Genomic DNA, 22173 nt, shown 5'->3' on the forward strand with positions numbered 1-22173 from the left:
CTCTTCTCTTCTCTTCTCTTCTCTTCTCTTCTCTTCTCTTCTCTTCTCTTCTCTTCTTCTCTTCTCTTCTCTTCTCTTCTCTTCTCTCTCTCTCTCTCTCTTCTCTCCTCTTCTCTCTCTCTCTCTCTCTCTCTCTCTCTCTCTCTCTCTCTCTCTCTCTCTCTCTCTCTCTCTCTCTTTCTTCCTCCCTCCCTTCCTCTAGAGGAGGGAATTAGGTGATCAGAATCTCCCCATCACACATTCTTTGTTCCAGCCAAACTTAACAACTCTGCTGCCACAGAACCCTCTGCTTGCTTGAACCTTGCTTGTTAATAAAGTACTAGGGGGAAATGCTATAAAGCAGCCAGATTTTCTACATCATTTCATAGGGCATTGTCAAAAATCCCTCATCCTGAGTAGCTGCTGCTTGTCATTTTAAAATAGAGCCAAACTTCCCACAACACACTAGTTTGGCAGATAGATACTGAACTAGTACCTGACCACAGAGGGGTTTCATTGGACAGGCTCAGAGAGAACTCAGGCTGTGTTCAAGCAGGAAGACAAACTTCCTGTTCTCTATTGCCAGCGCAGAGCTTGCTACCATTGTGGTCACGAAGTCTTTGTTGTTTACCAGCACTTAACTATGTATGTTTAAAACAATACCCCCTAAAAACCCAGCTTTTATCACCTTTTCTCCTATCAGTTTTGCACCCAAGCCCAAAGCACATCCTCACAGGGGAAGCTCAGAGGGAGGCAGGAAGCCAGAGCCTATCAACTATGTGTTACCCTCTTCATAACAAGAGGCTGGGGGGGGGCGGGGGGAACGAACGGATGGACACAATTAAACAAAAGCATTTCTGTACAAGTGAAATCAGGTTCAAGAGCATTTTGTTAAAAGATTAAAGGGAAAAAGATCCCCAATACATGCAGCCTTAGGGGAGTGAAAAGAAAGTAGTGTACCCTTTGCCTAAGGACTGTATCATTATATGCTCCTTTGTTTTAAAAATAATTTGGAGTATATTCATTGGTGGACCTTATATCACCCTTAGTAGGAATTGAAGACTTCTGGAGGCCATGGTCTCTTTCATGAAGACAACAATCCATGGTTCAAAGGTGGCCCTGGGTTCTGGGTGACAGTGCCAGAAGACAGATCACAAGCTTCGGCTGAGTTTACACAGCTAGCAATGATACAAAATGATTAGTCAAGAGATGAAAGTGGGAAATTAAAAACTAATTTTAGTTCAGTTTTTAATATTCTCTCATCATGGCCTATGAATTTAAATTCCTTTTTCTTTGGGACTTCCCCCTTCACTTACACTCAGGACAAACCTGCCTAAAGGCTGAGCTTTGTCCAGTAATTTCCTCCACTCGGGACCTAATTCTCTCTCCATCCTGGTATTGTTTGACTTTGTAACACCCACCACCCACCTTAATCCAGATTCAGTTTCTGATTCAAGTTATTCAACCAAAACCGATTTACCATCTAAGGATTACTACCACTTCCCTGTGAGGAAGTACTGGGGAGGAGTTGAGGGAATTCCAACCTCCTCATTCCTACCGGTTGGGATTGTCTTACCTTTTTCAGAGGAGAGCTCAAAAATGTACTGTCAGGTCAGTCAGAAGGAGGGTATACCTAGTTTTAAAAGACTGTCAGCCCTCACTGGAGTGGCTCATCTAACTGAGATGGCTATTCACCCACTCAGTTGGCATACATATGTGCTTAATAAACTGATTTTACTTTACTTAGAGCCTACACCTCAGTCTACATTTAGTAACACCTTACTTTTGTATGTGAGTAAATGTATGTGAGCTCTAAGATGGAAGGATGGGAAAATCAAGATAGACTACCTTGAGAGAGGTGGCATGGGATTTGGGCTTTTAAAAATGCATGAGAGGAGCAGGTAGGGGGCAGGGTGGATAGAGCACCAGGCTTAGAAGTGGGAGTGCCTGGATTCAAATCCGGCCTCAGATACTTCCCAACTATGTGACCCTGGGCAAGCCAGTTAACCCTATTTGTTTAGCCCTTGCCCTTCAGTCTTACTTACAGTTGTTCCTAGGTCAGTAGGTAAAGGTTTAAAAAAGTATGAGAACTCAACAGGTAAGGAAGAGGAGGTAACTAGTCATGGGGAACAGCATGAAGAAAGACATAAGGGTGCTATGTGACAGGATGGGAGTAGTCTAGTTTGGCTACTGAAATAAGATGGAGGCCAGTTATGGAGGATCTTAAATGCCAAGCTAAGGAAGAGCTTACTTGGGATGTAAGGGAATGATTACAAGATTTTAAGCAAAAGAATGACATGACCAAATATATGCAGTGGTGGAAAGGATGTGTTGGAGGGGAATGGGGTATGTCAAGTGAGGAGTAAAGATAAAGAAGGAGTAACAAAAAATGTTTAATTTGAAAAAAAAAAATAAGAGTCTAAGGGGTCAGCTTAGGTGGCTCAGTGGATTGAGAGTCAGGCCCAGAAAGGGCAAGTCCTAGGTTCAAATGTGGCCTCAGACACTTCCTAGTTGTATGATCCTGAGCAAGTCACTTAACCTCCATTGCCTAGCCCTTACCTCTCTTCTGCCTTGAAATGAATACACTATTGATCCTAAGATGGAGGGTAAGGGTTAAAAAAAAAAAGAGGGGTCAGTATTTTTGAGTATGGATAAGTAGGAGAATGGTAACCCTATGCATGGAAATGAGGACATCAGAAGAAGAAGAAGAAGCAGGTGGTGGGGGAGTGAGGAGGGAGAACAGTAGAGGATGATAATGATTTTAGGTTTATATATGTTGAATTTGAAATCTGAGAAGTCATTCAGGTAGAAATATTCCATATCCAGTTGAAAATATGGCTCTAAAAGCTTAGAAGAGAAATTAGGGTTAGATACATAGATAGTCCACAGAGCCAAGGCATAGATTTAGAGCTAGATGGAACCTCAGAGGTTATTTGCTACCAGCTTCCTCCACTATTTTACAAATGAGGTTCAAGGAAGGTTGAGTTGCCTAAGATCACCTAGACCAGCATTGGCAAAGATGTGGCTAGGAGAAAGATTAATTTGATTAGCTAAGTAGAGGAAGATAGACTGTAGTGGGAAGAGCCTGAAGACAGGGAGATCAGCTTAATGCTACTGAAACAGTCATGTTGTGCAAGAAACTGAAGCTGTTAGGTCTGCCAGAGAAGAGCCTTGGAAGGGGGTAGGATGGAGGAGAAGAGGGGTATGCCTGTCTTCTAATATTCTAAGGACTCTTATCTCTAATAGGGATAAGACATTCTATTTTGCTTCAGACAGAACTAGGAGCAATGGATGGTTGGTTGGTTGTTGGCCTTCATACTTTTAGAGCAGTGATTCCCAAAGTGGGCACCACCGCCCCCTGGTGGGTGCTGCAGCGATACGGGGGGGGGGGGGGGGGTTGGCCACAGGTGCATTTATCTTTCCTATTAATTGCTATTAAAATTTAAAAAAATTAATTTCCAGGGGGCTAAGTAATATTTTTTCTGGAAAGGGGGCGGTAGGCCAAAAAATTTTGGGAACCACTGGTTTAGAGGAACAAAATGGCGTCACTGAGTGATGTCTTTTGACTTGCACATAAATTGGATTGAAGTGAGGCAGTTGTCCAGTGTTGTCAGCCTCACTGTCTTTTCCAGAGTCACCCAAGTCCAGTGGCAAGATAAAAGTCAGGATAGCTTCTTCAGTGTCCAATCAAGCACTAAGTGCTCTGTGGCGCCTGCTTCTGCTGCCTTCATGGCCATTGGAACAAACTGTTCTCTTCTGTCCCTTCTGCCTGGCGAAATCTTCAATGCTTGGGATAGACACCCCCTAACTCATCAATGGGTTTGAGACCTGTTGGTCACCCTTCACTTGGTTTAGCCCACCTGCCAAGATGGTTTCCTGGGGTGGGCCACTCTGCATGCTACAGCTTCTTGGAGCCACAGGCGTGAGAGTTAGGTTGCAGGTGGACACCAAAGGAAGCAAGACCTCCCAACAGAGGTACTCATACTCATCTTCTGTGAATAGCCCAGCTAGGTGGCATCTTGCATAGAGTACCCAGTCAGGAGTCAGGAAGACACAACTTCAAGAGTAAAATCCAGCCTCAGACACTTACTAGCTGTGTGACCCTAGGCAAGTCACTTAACCCTGTTTGCCTCAGTTCTCTCATTTGTAAAATAAACTGGAGAAGGATATGGAAAACCACCCCAGTACCTTCACCAAGAAAACCCCAAATGGGGTCATGAAGGTTCAGACACAATTGAATAACAAGAACAGGAGCAATGAATATAAATTGCAAAAAGAATGATTTTAATTTCATGTAAGGAAGAATTTCTGAACATTGAAAACTATCCAAAGATTGAGTTTTGTTGGAAAGCACTGATTTCTCACTTATAGGTCTCCATTTAAAGGTTAAAGGGACTTTTGTTGGGTTTGTTATAAAAGGAATTCTAATTTAGATCCAGGTTGGGCTACTCTAAGATCCCTTCACATATTTCTAAGATCCTCTAATCTGTACCCTTCCAACAAAGGAGAAAAGGAAAACATTGTTCTTTTATTAGAAGCAAGGGTGTTAAAGAAAAATATTACTAATAATCATGTCCTCTGCAATTTAGGCTGGTCTTCCTGAAACAAATTTATTGAAAGTAACATTTTTCCTAAGCCATTTTAAACATGAAGAGATAGATATTCAAACCGATCTACTTTCTCATCTCTTCAACATGAGTTTCTACCATCCTGGGAACAAACTCCAATGGAGATGCAGTCTGGCAACTGATCCTGCAGGTGCTATAGTTATAGATCCAGGGGGAAAAGCTGTCACCAAGGTTACTGACATCAGCAAATGCTTCGAAATCAGATGATTCTCTCAGTGGAAATGACATTGTGGAAGAGGCATTCATATCTGCTTTGCCCCTCCACCTTAAGGATCATGAGAAGTTTCCCTCTGACTTAAGCAAGGGTTTCTTTTGAAAATTGAATGGACTCCAATTTTAGAACCTCGGAGGTGGAAAGGATTTCAATAGCCACACAATCTAATTTCCACCCCCACCCCCAAAAATAATCCCCAATACATCATATCCAAAAAAATCCATCATCTACCCTTTGCTGGGGAACCTTGCAACCCACTCCCTACTGAAATAGTTTCTTTCAGTTCTACGAAACTCTAAGAGTTAGGAAATTTCTTCTTAAATCTAAATTTGCTTCTTTACAGCTTTCATCCCTTGCTCCAGGGTTCTAACTACTGCAGCCAAAGAGAACAAATTACTAAGCCTTCATGATTCTCCTCTTAAAGTATTTAAGAATTGGCTGTACTTCCACAAACCCATTACCTATTATGAGAACTCAAGAAGGAAAATAAGGTGCTATTAGAAAAGAGAAAATAGAGAAAGATTACCTGAAAAATGAGAAATTATATGCATATATATATATATATTTTTTTAAGTAGCTTAAATGTTTTGGGAGATAGTAGAATAATGAAATGATCTATTTGAAAACAAAAGAGCATAGCTGTTAAATAAATTTCAGATCATCTGATTCCACATGGTGATCTCCATGAAATCAATAAATCATTAGCTGAATTCTCTAAAAATAGTGAAATTTGAATTTAAAATTCTCAAAGTGAAGTTTTTGGAGAATGAGGTAAATTGCAAAAATAGGTTCTCATATCAGAGCTTTTTCCTCACAGTAACTTCAGAGGAATTTCAAGGGTCAATATAAATTTCCTATAATTTCTAATTTTATAGTAGTTTACAACAAAAACTGGTATTTTGAAATGACTTCAATATCTTCAATGATCAGAAAGATTTAATTTTATTCATTATAACATTTATTAAGGCACAAAAGTAAACTAATATTTTTTAAGTCTTCATTAACAAAGGTTGAAATAGAAACAGTTTTCGGATTAATACTTAACAAAGTAGTTTAAACAATCTTAATACATCATCCTCCGGATGTTACAGTTAATTATTTTTATATATGTTTTATATGCTCTTTATAAAGGAGTTCATTTAACAATTTTTTGGTGTGTTTCTTACAAAATAGTGTGTTATAGCCTTTTTTCAAGCTTTTCAAGCAGACCGTCAGTATTGCCTATTACCTATGAATCTCTATTAAAAGTACCTTTACATAAACTGTCTTACTTTTAAGTTGTTTACATGCTTGTGCATCATGAAAATACATCAATTTCTTTCCTCCTCTTTTACTGATCTTTCCCTTTTTTAGGGCATACAGTAGGCACTGTACAACCTAATGGACAGATTTCCCAGACTACAAATTCTGTTAGCGGAATTTTCCAAGAGGCCCAAAGACATGTTGAAGCAACAAAGGTAATATATGCATTATTCTGTATAAATGGAATCAATACTCCGATTCCTAAGTATTTCTTGATCTGTATCAGTTTTCTACTGAAAACAGAAAATTCATTTCTCCCAACCATAAAGGTTGCTTTATTGAGCATTTCAGAGCTTAAACATTTTGTAGAAGGGGAAGCTGGTTGGCTCAGTGAATTGAGAGCCAGACTTAAGAGACGAGAGGTCCTGGATTCAAATTTGGTCTCAGATATTTCCTAGCTGTGTGGCCCTGGGCAAGTCTCTTATCCAGTATTGATTCCAAGATGGAAGGCAAGTGTTTAAAAAAGAAAGGTTCATTCTCCTATCAGATAGGCAGAGGGAAAACTCTGTTTTGTGGCCTTTCAGACTCTGTCCTGGCTATGTATAAAGTAAATGTTCTGAAGGAGGCACAAGCAAGAGAATGTGGATGGTTCTAAAACCCCGGGTCACAAAGCTAATAATTATCTCAGGTAGGATTTGAATTCAGGTCTTCCTAATTCCAAGTCATGCACAGTCTCCACTATACCACCCGGCTGCCTTTCTTTTAACTTGGGCTTTTCTGTTACATTCTATTTTCAATTTTATTCTATATATTATTCTATCCCACGGGGATGGGGCACATTTTCAAATGTATCGAGGAATAATATTCTCTGAGTTTTGTCTTTGTAGAGAACAGTAAATTGACGAACTCTGATTTAAATCTAGCTAATAACTGTAGCTAATAATTGTAAATGAGTTGCTAATGGCTTTGGTAACACCTCATTTGTCTATGAGAGCTGCATTTAATACTTCCCTTCACATTGTCTAGAATATCTGATTTAAAAATAACTTTAATTTTGACAGGGGCCTAGCCCATGGCTCTTATAGCAACTATGCCACATAAGGGAAAGAGACACTATTTTTTCACTTTGTCTCCCTCTTCCTCTTGTTCATCTGACTGTGGGTGCTGGGAGTTACGACAGAGGCGAAAAGCTTGGTTATTTATTTGGGCCTCTTACCATTTCCAAAGACTTTGGAAAACCTCCAGAGATTGTTTTTGTTTGGTATCTTGGCTGTTCTTTCAAGCCTAATAATTTCACCATGCTGTGTACTTTCTATTATTTTGACTTTAATGATTTCCAAAGTGCCTGTTGCCTCATTTAAAGGCTTAAAGCCCCACCCCAAAAAAAACAACAATCTGAGAAGTGAAATAGCTGAACAACTTGCAAACATCAGTTCCCAAGCTGCGTGTGCTGGGAAGAGAAATGGTTAATTAGCTTGTCCGTGTAAACTAAATAAAAGGGGAAAAAACCATAAGGCATTTTGGGGGGAAAAGCTTAATTTGGTATTCAGTGGGGAGAGGTTATCACATGATTAAGGGAAAAAATGACTATTCTAGTTAAAAATAAAACTCTGCCCAGGAGGAAGTAACATAGCCGAAAAGATTGAGTCAATGCCAACCATTATTCTAGATTTCGGCGCTCAAAAAACAAAGGGGCAGGGGGCAGCTGGGTAGCTCAGTGGAGTGAAAGTCAGGCCTAGAGACAGGAGGTCCTAGGTTCAAACCCAGCCTCAGCCACTTCCCAGCTGTGTGACCCTGGGCAAGTCACTTGACCCCCATTGCCTACCCTTACCAATCTTCCACCTATGAGACAATACACAGAAGTTAAGGGTTTAAAATTTAAAAAAAAAAACAAAAAAAAACAAAGGGGCGTCTCTGCCACCCCGCTACCGTGTGCAGTGATCCTGTTGGCTTTCTTCCTATGCTGGACGCCTCTTTCTTTCATAGCTCTTCATTTTCTCCTGAGCACAACTCTGTGGGGTGGGTAGGACGGATTGTTTGATCCATTCTTTAGATGGACATGGAAGGATCAAGTGACTTTCCCAACCCGCTCAGGAAATAGTCTAAGAATTAAACGGAACCCTTTAAAGTGAGAGACAGGGAGCAGCGGGGTGGCTCAGTGGATGGAGAGCCAGGCCTAAACATAGGCGGTCCTGGATTCAAATGTTGCCTCAGACACTTCCTCGCAGTGTGACCCTGGGCAGTCCCTGGACGCCCACTGCCTAGCCCTTAGCCCTTGGGCCTCCCTCAGAACCAATCCGCAGTATGGACTGTAGGACGAAAGGGAAGGGTTTAAAATAAAAGTGAGACACAAATCCTTAAGCCTCCACTCGGTGGGCTGCACTCATTCCTTTAGTCGTGTCCCCTCCAAGACCGCTCTCTGCCAGGTGTGCCCGCAGCACAGCGCGGCACGCCAGGGGCGCTCTGGAGAGCCCGCTGTCCTCCTCCCTAGTAGCTCCGTTATGGCGTTTTGCACGGGGGCCGAGGGACGGACCAACCACCTTCCTCAGAACTGCCGTTTGGCACGCAGGCAGCAGTTAGGAGGCCCAGAAGGCCTCTCGCTGGCCTGAGGGGTGTTTCGAAAGGACCCAAGCTGGGCCCTCAGAAGGCCCTGCTCCTCCGGGTGTCCCCATGTGGGTGAAAGAAGTGTGAGTCACGTGGCAGGTCTTTGTTCTGTGGGGTGGGGCCCAGGTAAATCCAGGGTCACGTTCCCGGAACCGCGCCCGTAACTCTGTGCAAAGCCTGGCGTTAGAAGCGAGCTTACTTCGTCTGCCCCAGAAATGGCTAGAGAACAGCTTATGCTGCGGGCACTTGAATCTTGTTGTCTTTTAAAGGACAGGAAGCCGGCCGTTAGCCACTCAGCCGCACCCGCGACCCACCAGAAGAAATCCCAGCTGCCCCCGCCCCCACCACCGCAACGTCGCTCTTCTAATGTGAATTTGGCACCTCCGATGCCCCAGAAAGCGTCCGGCCACGAGGACTTTCCTTTACCGCCACCTCTGGGAGAGGCGGAGCTCCCACCCCCGCCGCCAGATTTTAATGAAGAGCCTCCCAACTTCGTGCCTCCCCCACCTCCGGCCGCTGTGGCTGGGGGCGAATTTCCATTACCCCCTCCTCCCCCTCCTCCACTACTCCAGCCCGCCGAACCCAGCAAACCTCTCCCGCCCATCACCAAAAAGCCTCCCATGCCCCCTAAAAGGCAAGAGAATCCAGGGCCACCCCCCGGGGGGGCGGGCGGGGAACAAGATTTTATGTCGGATCTAATGAAAGCTTTGCAGAAGAAGAGAGGCAACATGTCCTAAAAATGTTTGTTTCTGAAAGAGAAAGTTTTTCTCTCCGAATAAGTATGCCTTTTTCCAATCGTGTGTTTTAATTATTGCATTCTAGAGACAACTTATTGTTTTGTAAAATATTGACTGCAGTAGAAACGATGTACATATTTTCTGTCATTCAGTCATTAACCTTTTTAGGATTGACTTGTGTCTACTTGTATAGCAAAAGAATATATCCTTGGTTTTTTTGGGTGACCAAAATATTGTGTCTCATTTGTTTTATAATAGGAGAATTACAAATAATTTAACATTTTGTATAGAAGCACTATTTGTTTCTGGAACCTAAAGAAATCAAATAGAGGCATAGCCTGCAAAGCAAAACACTGCTGCTCCATTTAATGTCATTTCACAATAACTGCATCGGCAATACTTCATAGAACACTGAAACTCCACTACAGCCATTGTTCAGCTATCACTCGAGTCTAGGTGACCCTACCTAAACTCCAAGCCTTCTTATTAGCTCTTTGTAACATAAAATGAAATGTTCTCTGAAAGGTGACGTCTAATGTTAGGTTTTGTAGAAGTCATTAGTAATGTGAGATGCATTTTTTTTAGCAGAAAGGAGTCCTGGTAACAAAGCTCTGAATAGTCCCATGTGAGTGGTCCTAAAAGACCTTGAGGGCAAAAATAAGTCTCATGCTTTGTTCAGTCAAATAATATGGAGAGGACAACACATTTATCATGTTTACTATTATTTGCATTTTCCCATGTTGACATTAGCACAAGGTTCCAGAGAGTTCTGCATTAATTCATTGAGTGAAAAATGTCTTCATTATTAAAAATGATTCAAGTGATTTCCAAATTATTGATTAGAACACAAACCTGAAACATTTTTCAGAAGTAGTTCAGGATCAAGTTTTTCTGACTAACTTTATTTCTCATAGTTAATAATTTATATTTCATTATTATAAAAATCAATGACTCATCAAGATGCAATTTCTCATTAACAATTTCTCAGATTATTTTATATTTAAAAGTCCAGTATTAAAAAAGTATTCCTAATTAAGACCAAACTTTCATCAGGATGAGCAGCTGACTTTGAGATCTTTTGCCCATAAAGGGGTAGGAGAAGAGTACCCTGCTCTCTCTGCTACTGACTGCTTCTGGAAAGGATTCTGAAGAACTTGCTGTAAAAGACGAACCTAAAAAATAAGAATAATTAAAAGCTTCACTAGGAGAGAGAGAAGAAATTCTAACAAGATGATTTCTCAAGCTTATTTAAAAGCCTTTATATTATTTAATTACATGTTAACATAAACATGGGGGGCACACAGTATCATTACAAACTGAAACCAAGCTTATTTTGTTTTTTTCATTTTTGTTTCAATTCTTTAAAAAACCCTTACCTTCCATCTTAGGAGTCAATACTGTGTATTGGTTCTAAAGCAGAAGAGCAGTAAGGAGTAGGCAATGGAAGTTATGTGATTTGCCTGGGGGTGCATAGCTAGGAAGAGTTGGAAGCCAAATTTGAACCAAGGACCTCCTATCTCCAGGTCTGGCTCTCAATCTACTGAGCCACCCAGCTGCACTCCAAGCTTATTTTGTTTCAATAATATGTAGTACCTACTATTTGCCAGACACTGTGCTAAGTGCTTTACAATTACTCTCATTTGATCCTCATAATAACACCAGGAGGTAGGTGTTGTTATGATCCCCATTTTATAGATGAAGAAACTGAGGCAAAGAGAGGTTATGTGACTTTCCCAGAATCACAGAGCTAGAGTCTTAGAGACTGGATTGAACTGAGATCTTCCTGAGTCCAGGCTCAGTGTTCTAAGAAGCCCTAATTCTAGTCCTGGGCTATGGGAACTTGACCAAGTTACTGTGACACTCAAGAGTCCTAGGTAAATCTCTTAAAAATCTGTGGTCTAGATTTTTTTAAAAATTCTGTCAATATTCCCCTTTTCAGTTGAGCTAAACTGCATTTTAAATGTTGAAACCAGGTAATTGGTGCAGTGAATAGTGTCAGGCCTGGAGTCAGCAAGATTTGGCTTCCCTCATTCAAATCTAGCCTCAGAAATGTCTTAGCAGTGTGACCCTGGACAAGTCGCTTAATCCTGTTTGCCTTAGTTCCTCCTCTGTAAAATGAGCTGGAGAAGAAAATGGAAAAAACACTTTAGTATCTTTGCCAAGAAAACTTCAAATGAGGTCACAAAGTAGGACCTGTTTTTTTAGTGTCAGACACTCCTTTCCTCAAGACCAAAACTTAAATATATCAAAAGACAAATCACAAAGCTCTTGGTATGAAATTCAGTCTAGCCTGTTTAGACAAGCCTACTAACAGTAGCAAAACTTTTTAAAATACATGGCATTTAAAGTAATGAAAATGTATAGAAAAAGTTCAAACATCTTACTTCTGAAAAGTCATTCATTTCTGCTTTTCGCACCGCAGATTCTGCCATCCAGTTCTTCAGTACATATCTAGGATTGACACCTAAACAAGATAAACAACCTTAACTTACTTATGAGTTTGGTAAGAAGAGTATATTTCTTCATCCCTAATGTCAGAGGACTTAATGGATTGTCAGTGGTTTCAAAGCAGGAAAAATTAGTGGTATATTTCAAAACATTCAAAATAATCCTTTCAAAATAATGAACAGTATTATATCATGTAAACAGTTCAATCAGAATACACTATTCACAGTCACTATTTCAAAACAAAGAAAAAAAATCATAGGGAATGTGCAGGAGCAGGCCTGTCTTTCATTTACAGTCAGGATAGAGCCTGTGGCTCTAACAGCTGAGTGACTTGCCTGCCATCACAAAATAAGACAAGTCAGAAAGAAACAGGACTTAATCCCAGGTCTTCCTGATTCCAAAGCAAACTTTGAACAAAGATAAATTCTGAAATTTTGCTTCTGATTTCATTTTCAATCTATGCTATCTATCACTGAAGCTCCTTATCTTTAAAATTATTTGCAGAGACTACGTAATAGTTTCAACCAGGTATCTACCATAGAAAAAAAGGATCTTTAGCATGGTGTCTTTGATACACAAAGATAACACTATTCATTATCAATATGACATTTATTTTGAGTTGTTTTTCAATAATGATGATAAGTTTTTTTCAGATGAAGCCACATTAATTCGACTAGTATAACCACCATTTTAACCATGACAACTTACAAGATTGTGTAAGCCTACAAAAAAAAAAAAGAACAAAGCTAATAGGCTCACAAGGATGATTCAACCCATGACCTTGGCTAATACTATAGTATGGACATTAATTAGCAAATGTACCTAACCAAGTCAAGGTTGGAACATATGAAGGGCATGGAGTTAAGGAAATTCTTCCTTATAATTTAAAACTTCAGTTTTTTTCTTCAGGAACATATCCCTTGTTACTGCCATTGATTGCCCACATTAGCCAGAAAGTTGGGAAAAACAACAAATTGGAGGACATCAATTTAGAAGTGAACAAGATAAAAAATAAACTATAATTTTCCTTCCCTTTTTCCTCCTGCTTCCTCTTCCTACATTTGCCAAATTTACCCACCCTTCCCCTCCCAGGCCAAAAACCAACTATGCCTAAAAACTGTCTATACTCTTAATATTAAGAAAAATTCTAAAAATATGAATAAAAATATTGCAGTTATCAATCATGTTATGAGTTCCTTTAGCATGTGATAGCTTAAAACAGATTTATGCCATCATATTGAAAAGAATTCTGAAAATATCTTTTGGGAAATTACATAGCAAAGAACAAATTGTGAAATTTCTCTCTGTGACATATCCAAAAAACACAACTTACATCTTTTTTTGTGGCATTTCAAATTTAAATGCTGTGCTTTGGAAGCTGTTAATAAAACTAGATAAAGAAGTAACTACAGAATTAGCAAGGGAATTTTAAAAATGCTCTTTTATAGCAAAAAGCAACTTAGAACAGATTTTAATTTGCTTTTTCTGTATTACTAATAGAAAACAAACCCTTTAAAAATCAGTATATTGTGTGTATCACATCTGGTAGAGACCTAGAAAAAGGTTTGCCCTTTATCAAGTAGTTTAAGGTAGTCTGTCCTTTGATTCCAATATCAGAATTGCTCATAAGCATTATTAAACTTTCACCAAAAAAAACCCCTAATAGTTAAATATATTTAATCTTAATCAAACAAAATGCCCTTGTCTACAGGACACAGTGAAAGATTTCTTTTCTAACTGAAGAAGCTTACACTCTAAAAATGCCCACAGGCTATTAACCATCCCATTGCTGTCCTGTAACCTGAAATGCAGCCTGCATAAGAATGAAATATTGGGGGCAGCTGGGTAGCTCATTGGATTGAGAGTCAGGCCTAGAGACTGGAGGTCCTGGGTTCAAATTTGGTCTCAGACACTTCCCAGCTGTGTGACCCTTAACCCCCATTGCCTACCCTTACCACTCTTTTGCCTTGGAGCCAATATACAGTATTGATTCCAAGATGGAAGGTAAGGTTTAAAAAAAAAAAAAAAAAAAAGAATGAAATCTTCCTATGCTTCACCTACCTATTCTACTGGATCACCAGAGGCATTCTTTTTATTTTTTTTTAAGCATTTGCCATGTGAAGATTGCATAAATGATGAGAATTACATTTATAATTGTTTAGGATTAGAGTCAACTTTGTTTAATCTTAAAATGCATTTTTTGGACTAGATGACAATTTTGTTTTTTACAAACATTTCTGGGCAATGACCATTGCATCTCAAGTTGGAGATTCCCACCTAGGAATGATTTAAGGATCTCTCACTTCTCTGGCCCACTGCCCTCCACCAAGGTAAACTTGCAAAGTCCAATATCTGTAAATCCTCCATGAATGCACTCGGACTCAAAGAATTCAAACATCCACCAGATTTATTCATACTATAAAGACATAACAAATTACATCTAAATTCATAGTCATCTCCCCCCCATCCTCAATGATATGCCACACAGAGATGGACACAAACAAACCCCCTCTGAGTACTGCTGTGGCATCAAAACCTGGCCTAGAGAGCTAATTCCAGAACCATGAGGATCCAGGTTCAAGTCCCACCTCTGGCACATACGGACCCTGTGACCCTGGGCAGGCAGCTCTAAGCCTACAAAGTGCAGAGAAGGGATCAGCCTGCCTGGCAGAGGAAGCTCCTCCTCAGAAGTTCCCCAGGCCTAAGAGAGCCCAAGTCCAGTCTTACATAGAGGAAACCTAACTGCCCTGTGGTCAGGCCTGACCTCCTCCTTACCTGGCTTTTCTTTTGCTAAAGGATCCCTGCTTTGCTGCCTCTCTTTGTCCCCAAAGTCCAGGCGTCCTTCTCACCAGCGCCCACTTCTCGAGCTCTCTGCCGGGTGCTCTTCTAGCAAACCACTGGCCGGAGCGACGGCACCATCAAAGCACAGGCAGAGTCGCCCCTTCTACTAACCTTCTCCATTTCCACACGTGGGGCCTCAGAAAGGGTTTCTCACCAAGTGAGTGCTTTCTGACTTGGGTGGGCTCATGGGGGCCCGATTACTTTGGCGATGTTCACTATATTTTTAGAGGTTCAGAGACCATGTGATATGGTCTAGAGCTTGGTCTTGGCATCAGAAAGATCCAAATTTACTTCCTATACCACAGATATTGACTAATGCTATGACCAAGGGAATTAACCTCTATGAGCTCTGTCTTTCCCTCTGTAAAATGGAGATAATAGTATATGTAGTCACTAGCTCATAAAGTTATAAGAAGTTCAAATGACATAATGTATGTCAAGTGCTTTGCAAACTTTCCAAGTTATACCTAAATGCTAGTTGTTGTGATGATGATGATATTCTTTACATTGCCACAACGTAAGCACAGAAAAGACCATTCATTACCTACTTATACTTATAGCCATAAAGACTGTATCACTAGTAATATCATCTTTGAATAGGAGATAAATAATAAATACTCAAGACCAAATCTTACTACCACCATCATCACATTCACTTAATACATTTTTAAGTGTTGATGTGCTAAGCACTGTGGACAATTAATAAGAAATGGTCACTGCTTTTATTTTCAGTTTGCTTTTTTAAACTCCAGGTTTGCATAAATGTGCATTATTCTGATTTCATTTCTGTGCAATTCAAGAAGCATTTATTAAGCACCTACTCTGTGATATACAAAGATATACAATCAAGATTACAACCAAGAATAATTTTCCCTGAAAAGCAAAGTATATTTCTACAGGGGACAAAGGACCTTTAATGAAATAAAGAATTTTAGGGACAGCAAAGTGGCTCAGAGAACCAGGCCTAGAGCTGGGAGGTTCTAAGTTCAAATCTGACCTCAGACACTTCTTATCTGTGTGACCCCAGGCAAGTTGGTGAACCTCCATTGCCTAGCCCTTACTGCCTTTCCACCTTGGAACCGATACTTCATATCAATTTTAAGATAGAAGGTAAGGGTTATTGAAAAAGAGGGAAGGAGGAAGAAAGAGAAAGAGAGACTGAAAGAGAGATAACTTTTAAGGATATTTAATCAAATGTCCAAAACTAAGTAAAAATTTCAAAATGAAAACACAAGATTCAAGAGAAACCTATTAAAGTACATTTATCTGAGCAACCAGAAGGACATATATGATGATATGATGCTAACATTCAAACAGAGGGAAAAGAAACAAGTATCCTTTCAGGGCATTATTCTCTTCAAAGTGTAATTAAAGAGTTAAATAAGAAAAATGGAAATTCTACTGGTGATTTATTCTTTTCTAAGAGTCCTAAGAAAAGAACAAGAAGGAGAAAGGAGATGGAACGTGCTGGTTTTTATAACTGGAGTGTATAAGAAGAATGCATTAAGATGAAGGAAGAGGTAAGGTACGTGATCATCAGCTGACCCTTCCGCTTCTCTGAAAGGGATACAGGAAGGCTGAGCTCACATGTGTGCGCACATGCACACACACACACACACACACACACACACACAAGCAGAGTTTGATTTAGAAATACAGCAACTTCAATAGGGTAACAAGTAGGAAAAGGGAAGGGGCTAAGAGAAATGATAATACTGGGAGAGAGTAGAGGCAAGCAAAAACAAAATTCCTGATCTAAATGAAAGAATTAAAGGGGAAAAAAATATACAAGATCTAAAATATAAAGGTGATCTCATCAATTTAGGAATAGCTGAACAAATTAGAGCCTAAATAAGAAATGGAATATTACTGGCTCATAAGAAATGACAAAAAAGACTATTTTAGAGCATTCTGGGTAGTATGAACAGATATGGAGTGAAGTGAGCAAAACCAGGAGAACAATTTATACAAGGATTATAACAGCATTATAAAGAATGCATTGACTAGAATTTTTCATTCTTTTTCAAAACTATTTTTCTTTATACAGTTGCCACATCCAAAAATGTATGTCTTTTTCGGCACCTTGAGTCCATTACCTTTGTTAGAGGTAGCAACTATATATTTGTTTTGCTTGACTATGTTTATTTTTTTTCTCAATTTTTAAATGGGGAGGTTTGGGAAGGTTAACAGTAGTGATTCTAAAAAAGAGAGAAAGAAAACCCTTGGAATATTTTTTAGATGCAGAGAAGAAAACAGAAGGAAACTCAAAAGGAAACACATTTATGCAGGGCAATTTTCAAAGTAATAAAGAAATACTTTAAGAAAACAGTATGCTGTGGAGATTGATGGTTTTATATGCAGTTTTCTTTTGTGTTCTGCTTTGAAGAATGACAGACTACATGAATTTTCTCTAGAATCATTTACTTATGGTCTATATTTCCTTTGTTACTGTTCCACATTCCTGAAAATGGTTTGGTCCAGACACCAAAGACCTTGGTCCATCTAAGCCCCTCCTCTTAAAACATCCCTTTAACTGGACACACTGGATTGTATAAAGTATGTAGAATTTGAAATATTCCCAATTTTTATTATGAAATGAACAAACATTCTAATCTAATGACTATAGTACAGAATAAAATTTAATTAGAAAGTTCAAGCCTTGACAATCTTCAATTATTCAAATGACTAGACACCCAAAAGTAAATAATTTCAGAATTAAAACATTTTTGTCTCCTAGGAAGCTATATTAATATTCAATGAACAAGAGCACCTGATTTTTTTTTAATAGTTACAACTTCCTCAATGATTGTCCCTTCAGCAGGGGCACTTTATATTGGGAAAAATTTATATATAAGAAATTATATGTGAGCTAATTAAACAAAGTTGGTATGCCTTAAAATAGCCTCATTCAATGATGAAATAAAGAATGTCACATAATCCTTATTCCAAGGCTTATGGATATACTTAAATTCATTCATTTAAATGAATACTCAATTCCTTTATGTAACCATTTTCAGATTAAAAATTTTTGTTGCCTGAAAATATTTTCCAAAGCTAAGTATGACAACTGATTCACTTACTTGTCATTCTTTTTCTTCTTCTGGAATCTGAGTCATTCATGTTACTAAATATGAACACATAAAAGGGAAAATTAAAATTAACTATGTATGTCTATTTTTATTTGTATATATTATTTTTCTTTTTAAGCGTTATTGATGTTTTATTTTTACATTAAGGATATTTACAGATTACTTCCATTTTATGAGGTCTTTTGTAACAAAATTTTTAAAAACAATTAAATAAAACAAATAATCCAGTAACCTCATTTAAAAGTGAATGCAAAACATTTAAAGATCATCTAATTGCAATATTAAATAAACTATTTAGAACAATTAGTAAAGAAGGAGTCCTATCAAATCCTTTTATGAAAAAAAATGGTACTGATATCTAAACCAGGAAGAGCAAAAACAGAGAAAGAAAATTATAGGCCGATTTCATTAATGAATATAAATGCAAAAATTCTAAGTAAAATATTAGCCAGGAGACTACAATAATATATCACAAAGATCATACATTATTACTAAACATGGTTTATGTCAGGTACACAGGGATGGTTTGATATAAGGAAAACTATTAATTTATTACATCAACAAAAAAGGAACAAAAATTATATGATTATATCAATAGAAGCAGAAAAGGCTTTTGCTAAAATACAACACTCATTCCTATTAAAAACACTTAAAAGCATACGCAGAAATTGATTTGTCTATATTAATAAGAAGTATAACAAAACCATCAGCAAACATCTGTAATGGAGAAAGTCAGAAGACTTCCCTATAAGATCAAGAGTAAACAAGGATGCCCATTATCACCAACATTATTTAATATTGTACTAGAAATGCTATTAATAGCAATACAAGAAAAAAAAAGAAATCGAGGTATGTGCCAGGAGGTAATAAAACTATCTCTTTTTGTGGATGATGTGATGAAACATAGAAATCCTACAGATTCAACTAAAAATTTAATTGAAACTATCAATTTTAGCACAGTAGCAGGATATAAAATAAGCCCACATCAATCATCGGAATTTCTCTATATACTAATAGTCCTGTGAAAAGAGATAGTAAGAGATAACTCAAACTCATTCAAATTAACAATAAACAGAATAAAATACCTAGGTGCATATCTTCAAAAACAAATCTAGAAATCATATGAACATAATTATGAAATACTTTTTACAAGAATAAAATCATTTAAATAATGAGAAAAATATTAATTATCGGTGGGCAGAGCCAATATAATTTAAATGCTAATCTTACCAAAACTAATTTACTTACTCAATGCCATCCAATTAAATTACCCCAAAAAATTATTATTTGGAAAAACAAACAGTTAAGAATATCAAAAGAACTGATGAAAATAAAATTTTAAAGGAGGAGGTCTATAGCAGTACCAAATTTCAAACTATATTATAAAGCAGTAATTATCAAAACTATCTGGTACTGCCCAAGCAATAGATCAGGGTAACAGAATACAATGAACTTTGTGTTTTATAAGGTTAAAGATAATAGTTTTTTGAATAAGAATTCACTATTTGGTAAAATTTTTTGGGAAAAATAGAAAGCAGTTTGGCAGAAACTATTTACAGACAAATATCTTACCCCATTTTACCAAGCAAGATATGACCAAAATGGATATATGATCTAATTTTAAAGGGAGATATTATAAACAAATTAGAGAAGGGAACAGGAACATGCTACCTATCAGATTTATGGATAGGAGAAGAATTTATGAATAAACAAAAGATAAAAGCACTGTAAAATGGAGAATTTTGAATACATTAAGTGGGAAGATTTTTGTACAAATAAAGCCAAGATTAGAAGAAAAGCAAGAAGTTGGAAAAATATTTATAGAGTTTCTCAAATAGAGGTTTTGTTTATAGAGAACTTTGTTCAAGTATATAAGAATATGAGCCATTCTCAAATTGATAGTTAAAAGATATGAACAAAGGTAATATTCTTTAATTTGTTTATAATGTGACCTAAGTCACATATCTAAATCACATACATACTGAGAGCTTAACTTGGTATGAAGTATGAGATATTGATCTAAATAGAATTTTTCCTATACTGCTAACTCATTTTCCCAGTAATTTTTGTCAAATAGTGAATCCTTATCCCAGGGGATGGGTTTTTTTGGTTCAAGAATTAATAGGGAATTAGATTTATTTTCTTCTGTATATTGTGCACCTAATCTGTTCCACTGATTAATGTATTTTTAAATCATTACCAAATTTTTTTAATTTCCTTAAAGCAATTATCTATATATGTATACATAAAACAACATATATAACAGGAATAACAAATGTACATACATATAAGTAAGAGCTACAATTACTTATAATGGAGATAAACTAGAAGTCTTTTATGTAAGTTCATGGGTACTAGGATCTCTGTTAACATTTCTATTTGACACAATAATAGAAATGCTTGCTTTAATAAGACGAGAAAAAAATTAAAGAAAATTATAGGTAAAGGAGAAACAAAATTATCACTTTTGTAGATGATATTATGGTCCACTTAAAGAATCCTAAACTCAGCTAAAAATTAACTGAAACAATAACTTCACAAACTTTCATAATATAAAATAAATCTAACAAATCATCAGTCTTCATTGTGTCCCTATCCCTAGGTTCCTTCTCTAGATATTTGTGGTGGGGTTTCCCATTGGGTGAGATCCAGAAGCCTCTCTCTTGGTTAAACTGAGCTATCTCGCTCCCAATGAAAGATTTCCTTCACTCTATATTGTCTGGTATGTAGTCTCTTATGTATACTTTCTCTGACTTCTATTTTGCTATGAGTTGGATATATGGGTTTCTTGGCTATTCTTGATGTGTATTCATTGTGGAACTGGTATTAGGTGGGAAAGGAGTCAAAATATGAATAAAGAACTTGGGATTTCCTTTTCCCTCCTAAAATGATAATGCAATAAAAAATTAGATGAACCCTGACCATATCCCCTATTTAAATAATATTTAAGGAAGCAGATAGTTCTATGTCTAGTTACTCCCTCTCTCTGAGGGAAGCAGAGTGGTGTGTCCTCTGGCACCTCTCCTGTTTCCCTCCCTGGCAGAGAAGGGAGGAGGAAGCAGCAGCTTGAGGTGTCTTGTCTACCTCCCTTCCAACCACACACAACAACAAGCCCCAGCCACCCCTGGGGGGCCTCACTATATATGCAGGGCCCCTGCTCTGCCCTGGTAGGGACTCCCTTCACCCATACACACCCCAACCCAAGCCCTGGATGACTTAGATGAGAACCCAGGGTTACCTCTATTCTACAACTTAGCAACAGGGAAAGACTTAAGATTTACATTATAATAAAAATAATTTAGACTTTCCCTAGAGACTCAAGCCATCCCTATGAAATAATTCCTGTGCTTTGTATCAGGTTTGTGGGGCTGTTTACCCATACACTAAATTGTTGACCTTTCTTGCCTCTCATAATTTTCCTCTCTTCTCTTTTTCTCTATCAAAATAATCAGCTGCCACTTCTATACTCTACATGCCTGCACACCCCAGATACCTCTCACTAAACTTTAATTTCCTCAGCTTTTTATTTTGTTGCCTCTTTAATTTGTTGTGCATTTGGAAACCAGATACTCAATCCCTTAGAATTGTGTCTAAAATGAAAGTAAACATCTTCTGAATTGGGATTTTAGAAACTAGCCTATAAATGGTAGATGCTAGTTTTAACTCATGAATTAGGGCATCTATTTTGACTGTAAAATAATTTTTTACTTATTTCTCCATTCTCAGCAAGGTTCTCAGGTAACTGAAATTCCAGAATAAGTGACCCCTGGATAAATGGAGGGTTAGCATTGCAGTTCAAACAATGCAAAGTACTCAAGGGAATAGAAAAAGTTAAACTGCCAGGGATATACGGTTGTGTTATAACAACTTTCCTTACCTCTTCAGTCTCAAGAGATACAGGGTCACCCAGTCAGAAAAGAGTTCTTGTCTCGAAAGGGTTTCTAGCGCCCAAAATTCCTAAATGAAAATATTTTTTCAGAAGCTTATAATACTACTACTTAATTTTCATATAATTTCATATTCCCTGGAAACTTTTCATTTGTTCTGTGACACAATGCCTCCAACACATTTTCACCTATTTGTTCTACAAGTACCTCAAACTTAGCTCATAATCCACCACCCCCATAAAAATATTACTTAGTTTCCATTACCCAACATCCCTAACTCTTTGAGGTCAGAAACTATCTTTTGTCACTTTTTGTAATGCCAGGGCTTAGCACAGTGCCTAGTAATGTAGCAGGTACTTAATCAGTATTTATTGCTTGACTGACTGCCCTAGTCTATGAACCTAACTATCGATTCCACAAATGCTTTCCTAATTCTACTTAGATGAAAGTCATTAAAGTCCCTCTGGTGACCAAGCTTTGCTGTATTTCTCCTTTCCACCTGAC

At 37.9% G+C, this 22173-nt stretch overlaps 2 protein-coding genes across 2 annotated transcripts in view; one reads left to right on the plus strand and one right to left on the minus strand.

The window, feature by feature from the left end:
- LOC123249821 (amyloid beta precursor protein binding family B member 1 interacting protein) overlaps positions 1–9624 on the plus strand; it is an 84606-nt gene extending 74982 nt beyond the window's left edge. The window contains exons 10-11 of the mRNA XM_044678932.1: positions 6175–6278; positions 8937–9624. Of these exons, the coding sequence (XP_044534867.1) occupies positions 6175–6278; positions 8937–9404 (572 nt within the window). The 3' untranslated portion in view covers positions 9405–9624. The remainder of the gene's footprint in view (positions 1–6174; positions 6279–8936) is intronic.
- Positions 9625–10111: 487 nt separating this feature from the next.
- LOC123248646 (protein adenylyltransferase SelO-like) overlaps positions 10112–22173 on the minus strand; it is a 55535-nt gene continuing 43473 nt past the window's right edge. The window contains exons 16-19 of the mRNA XM_044677488.1: positions 21660–21739; positions 17774–17817; positions 11789–11868; positions 10112–10576 (exon numbers count right to left, since the gene is read on the minus strand). Of these exons, the coding sequence (XP_044533423.1) occupies positions 10454–10576; positions 11789–11868; positions 17774–17817; positions 21660–21739 (327 nt within the window). The 3' untranslated portion in view covers positions 10112–10453. The remainder of the gene's footprint in view (positions 10577–11788; positions 11869–17773; positions 17818–21659; positions 21740–22173) is intronic.

Source organism: Gracilinanus agilis, chromosome 5, assembly GCF_016433145.1.
Source record: "Gracilinanus agilis isolate LMUSP501 chromosome 5, AgileGrace, whole genome shotgun sequence".
NCBI classification, from domain to species: Eukaryota; Metazoa; Chordata; class Mammalia; order Didelphimorphia; family Didelphidae; genus Gracilinanus; species Gracilinanus agilis.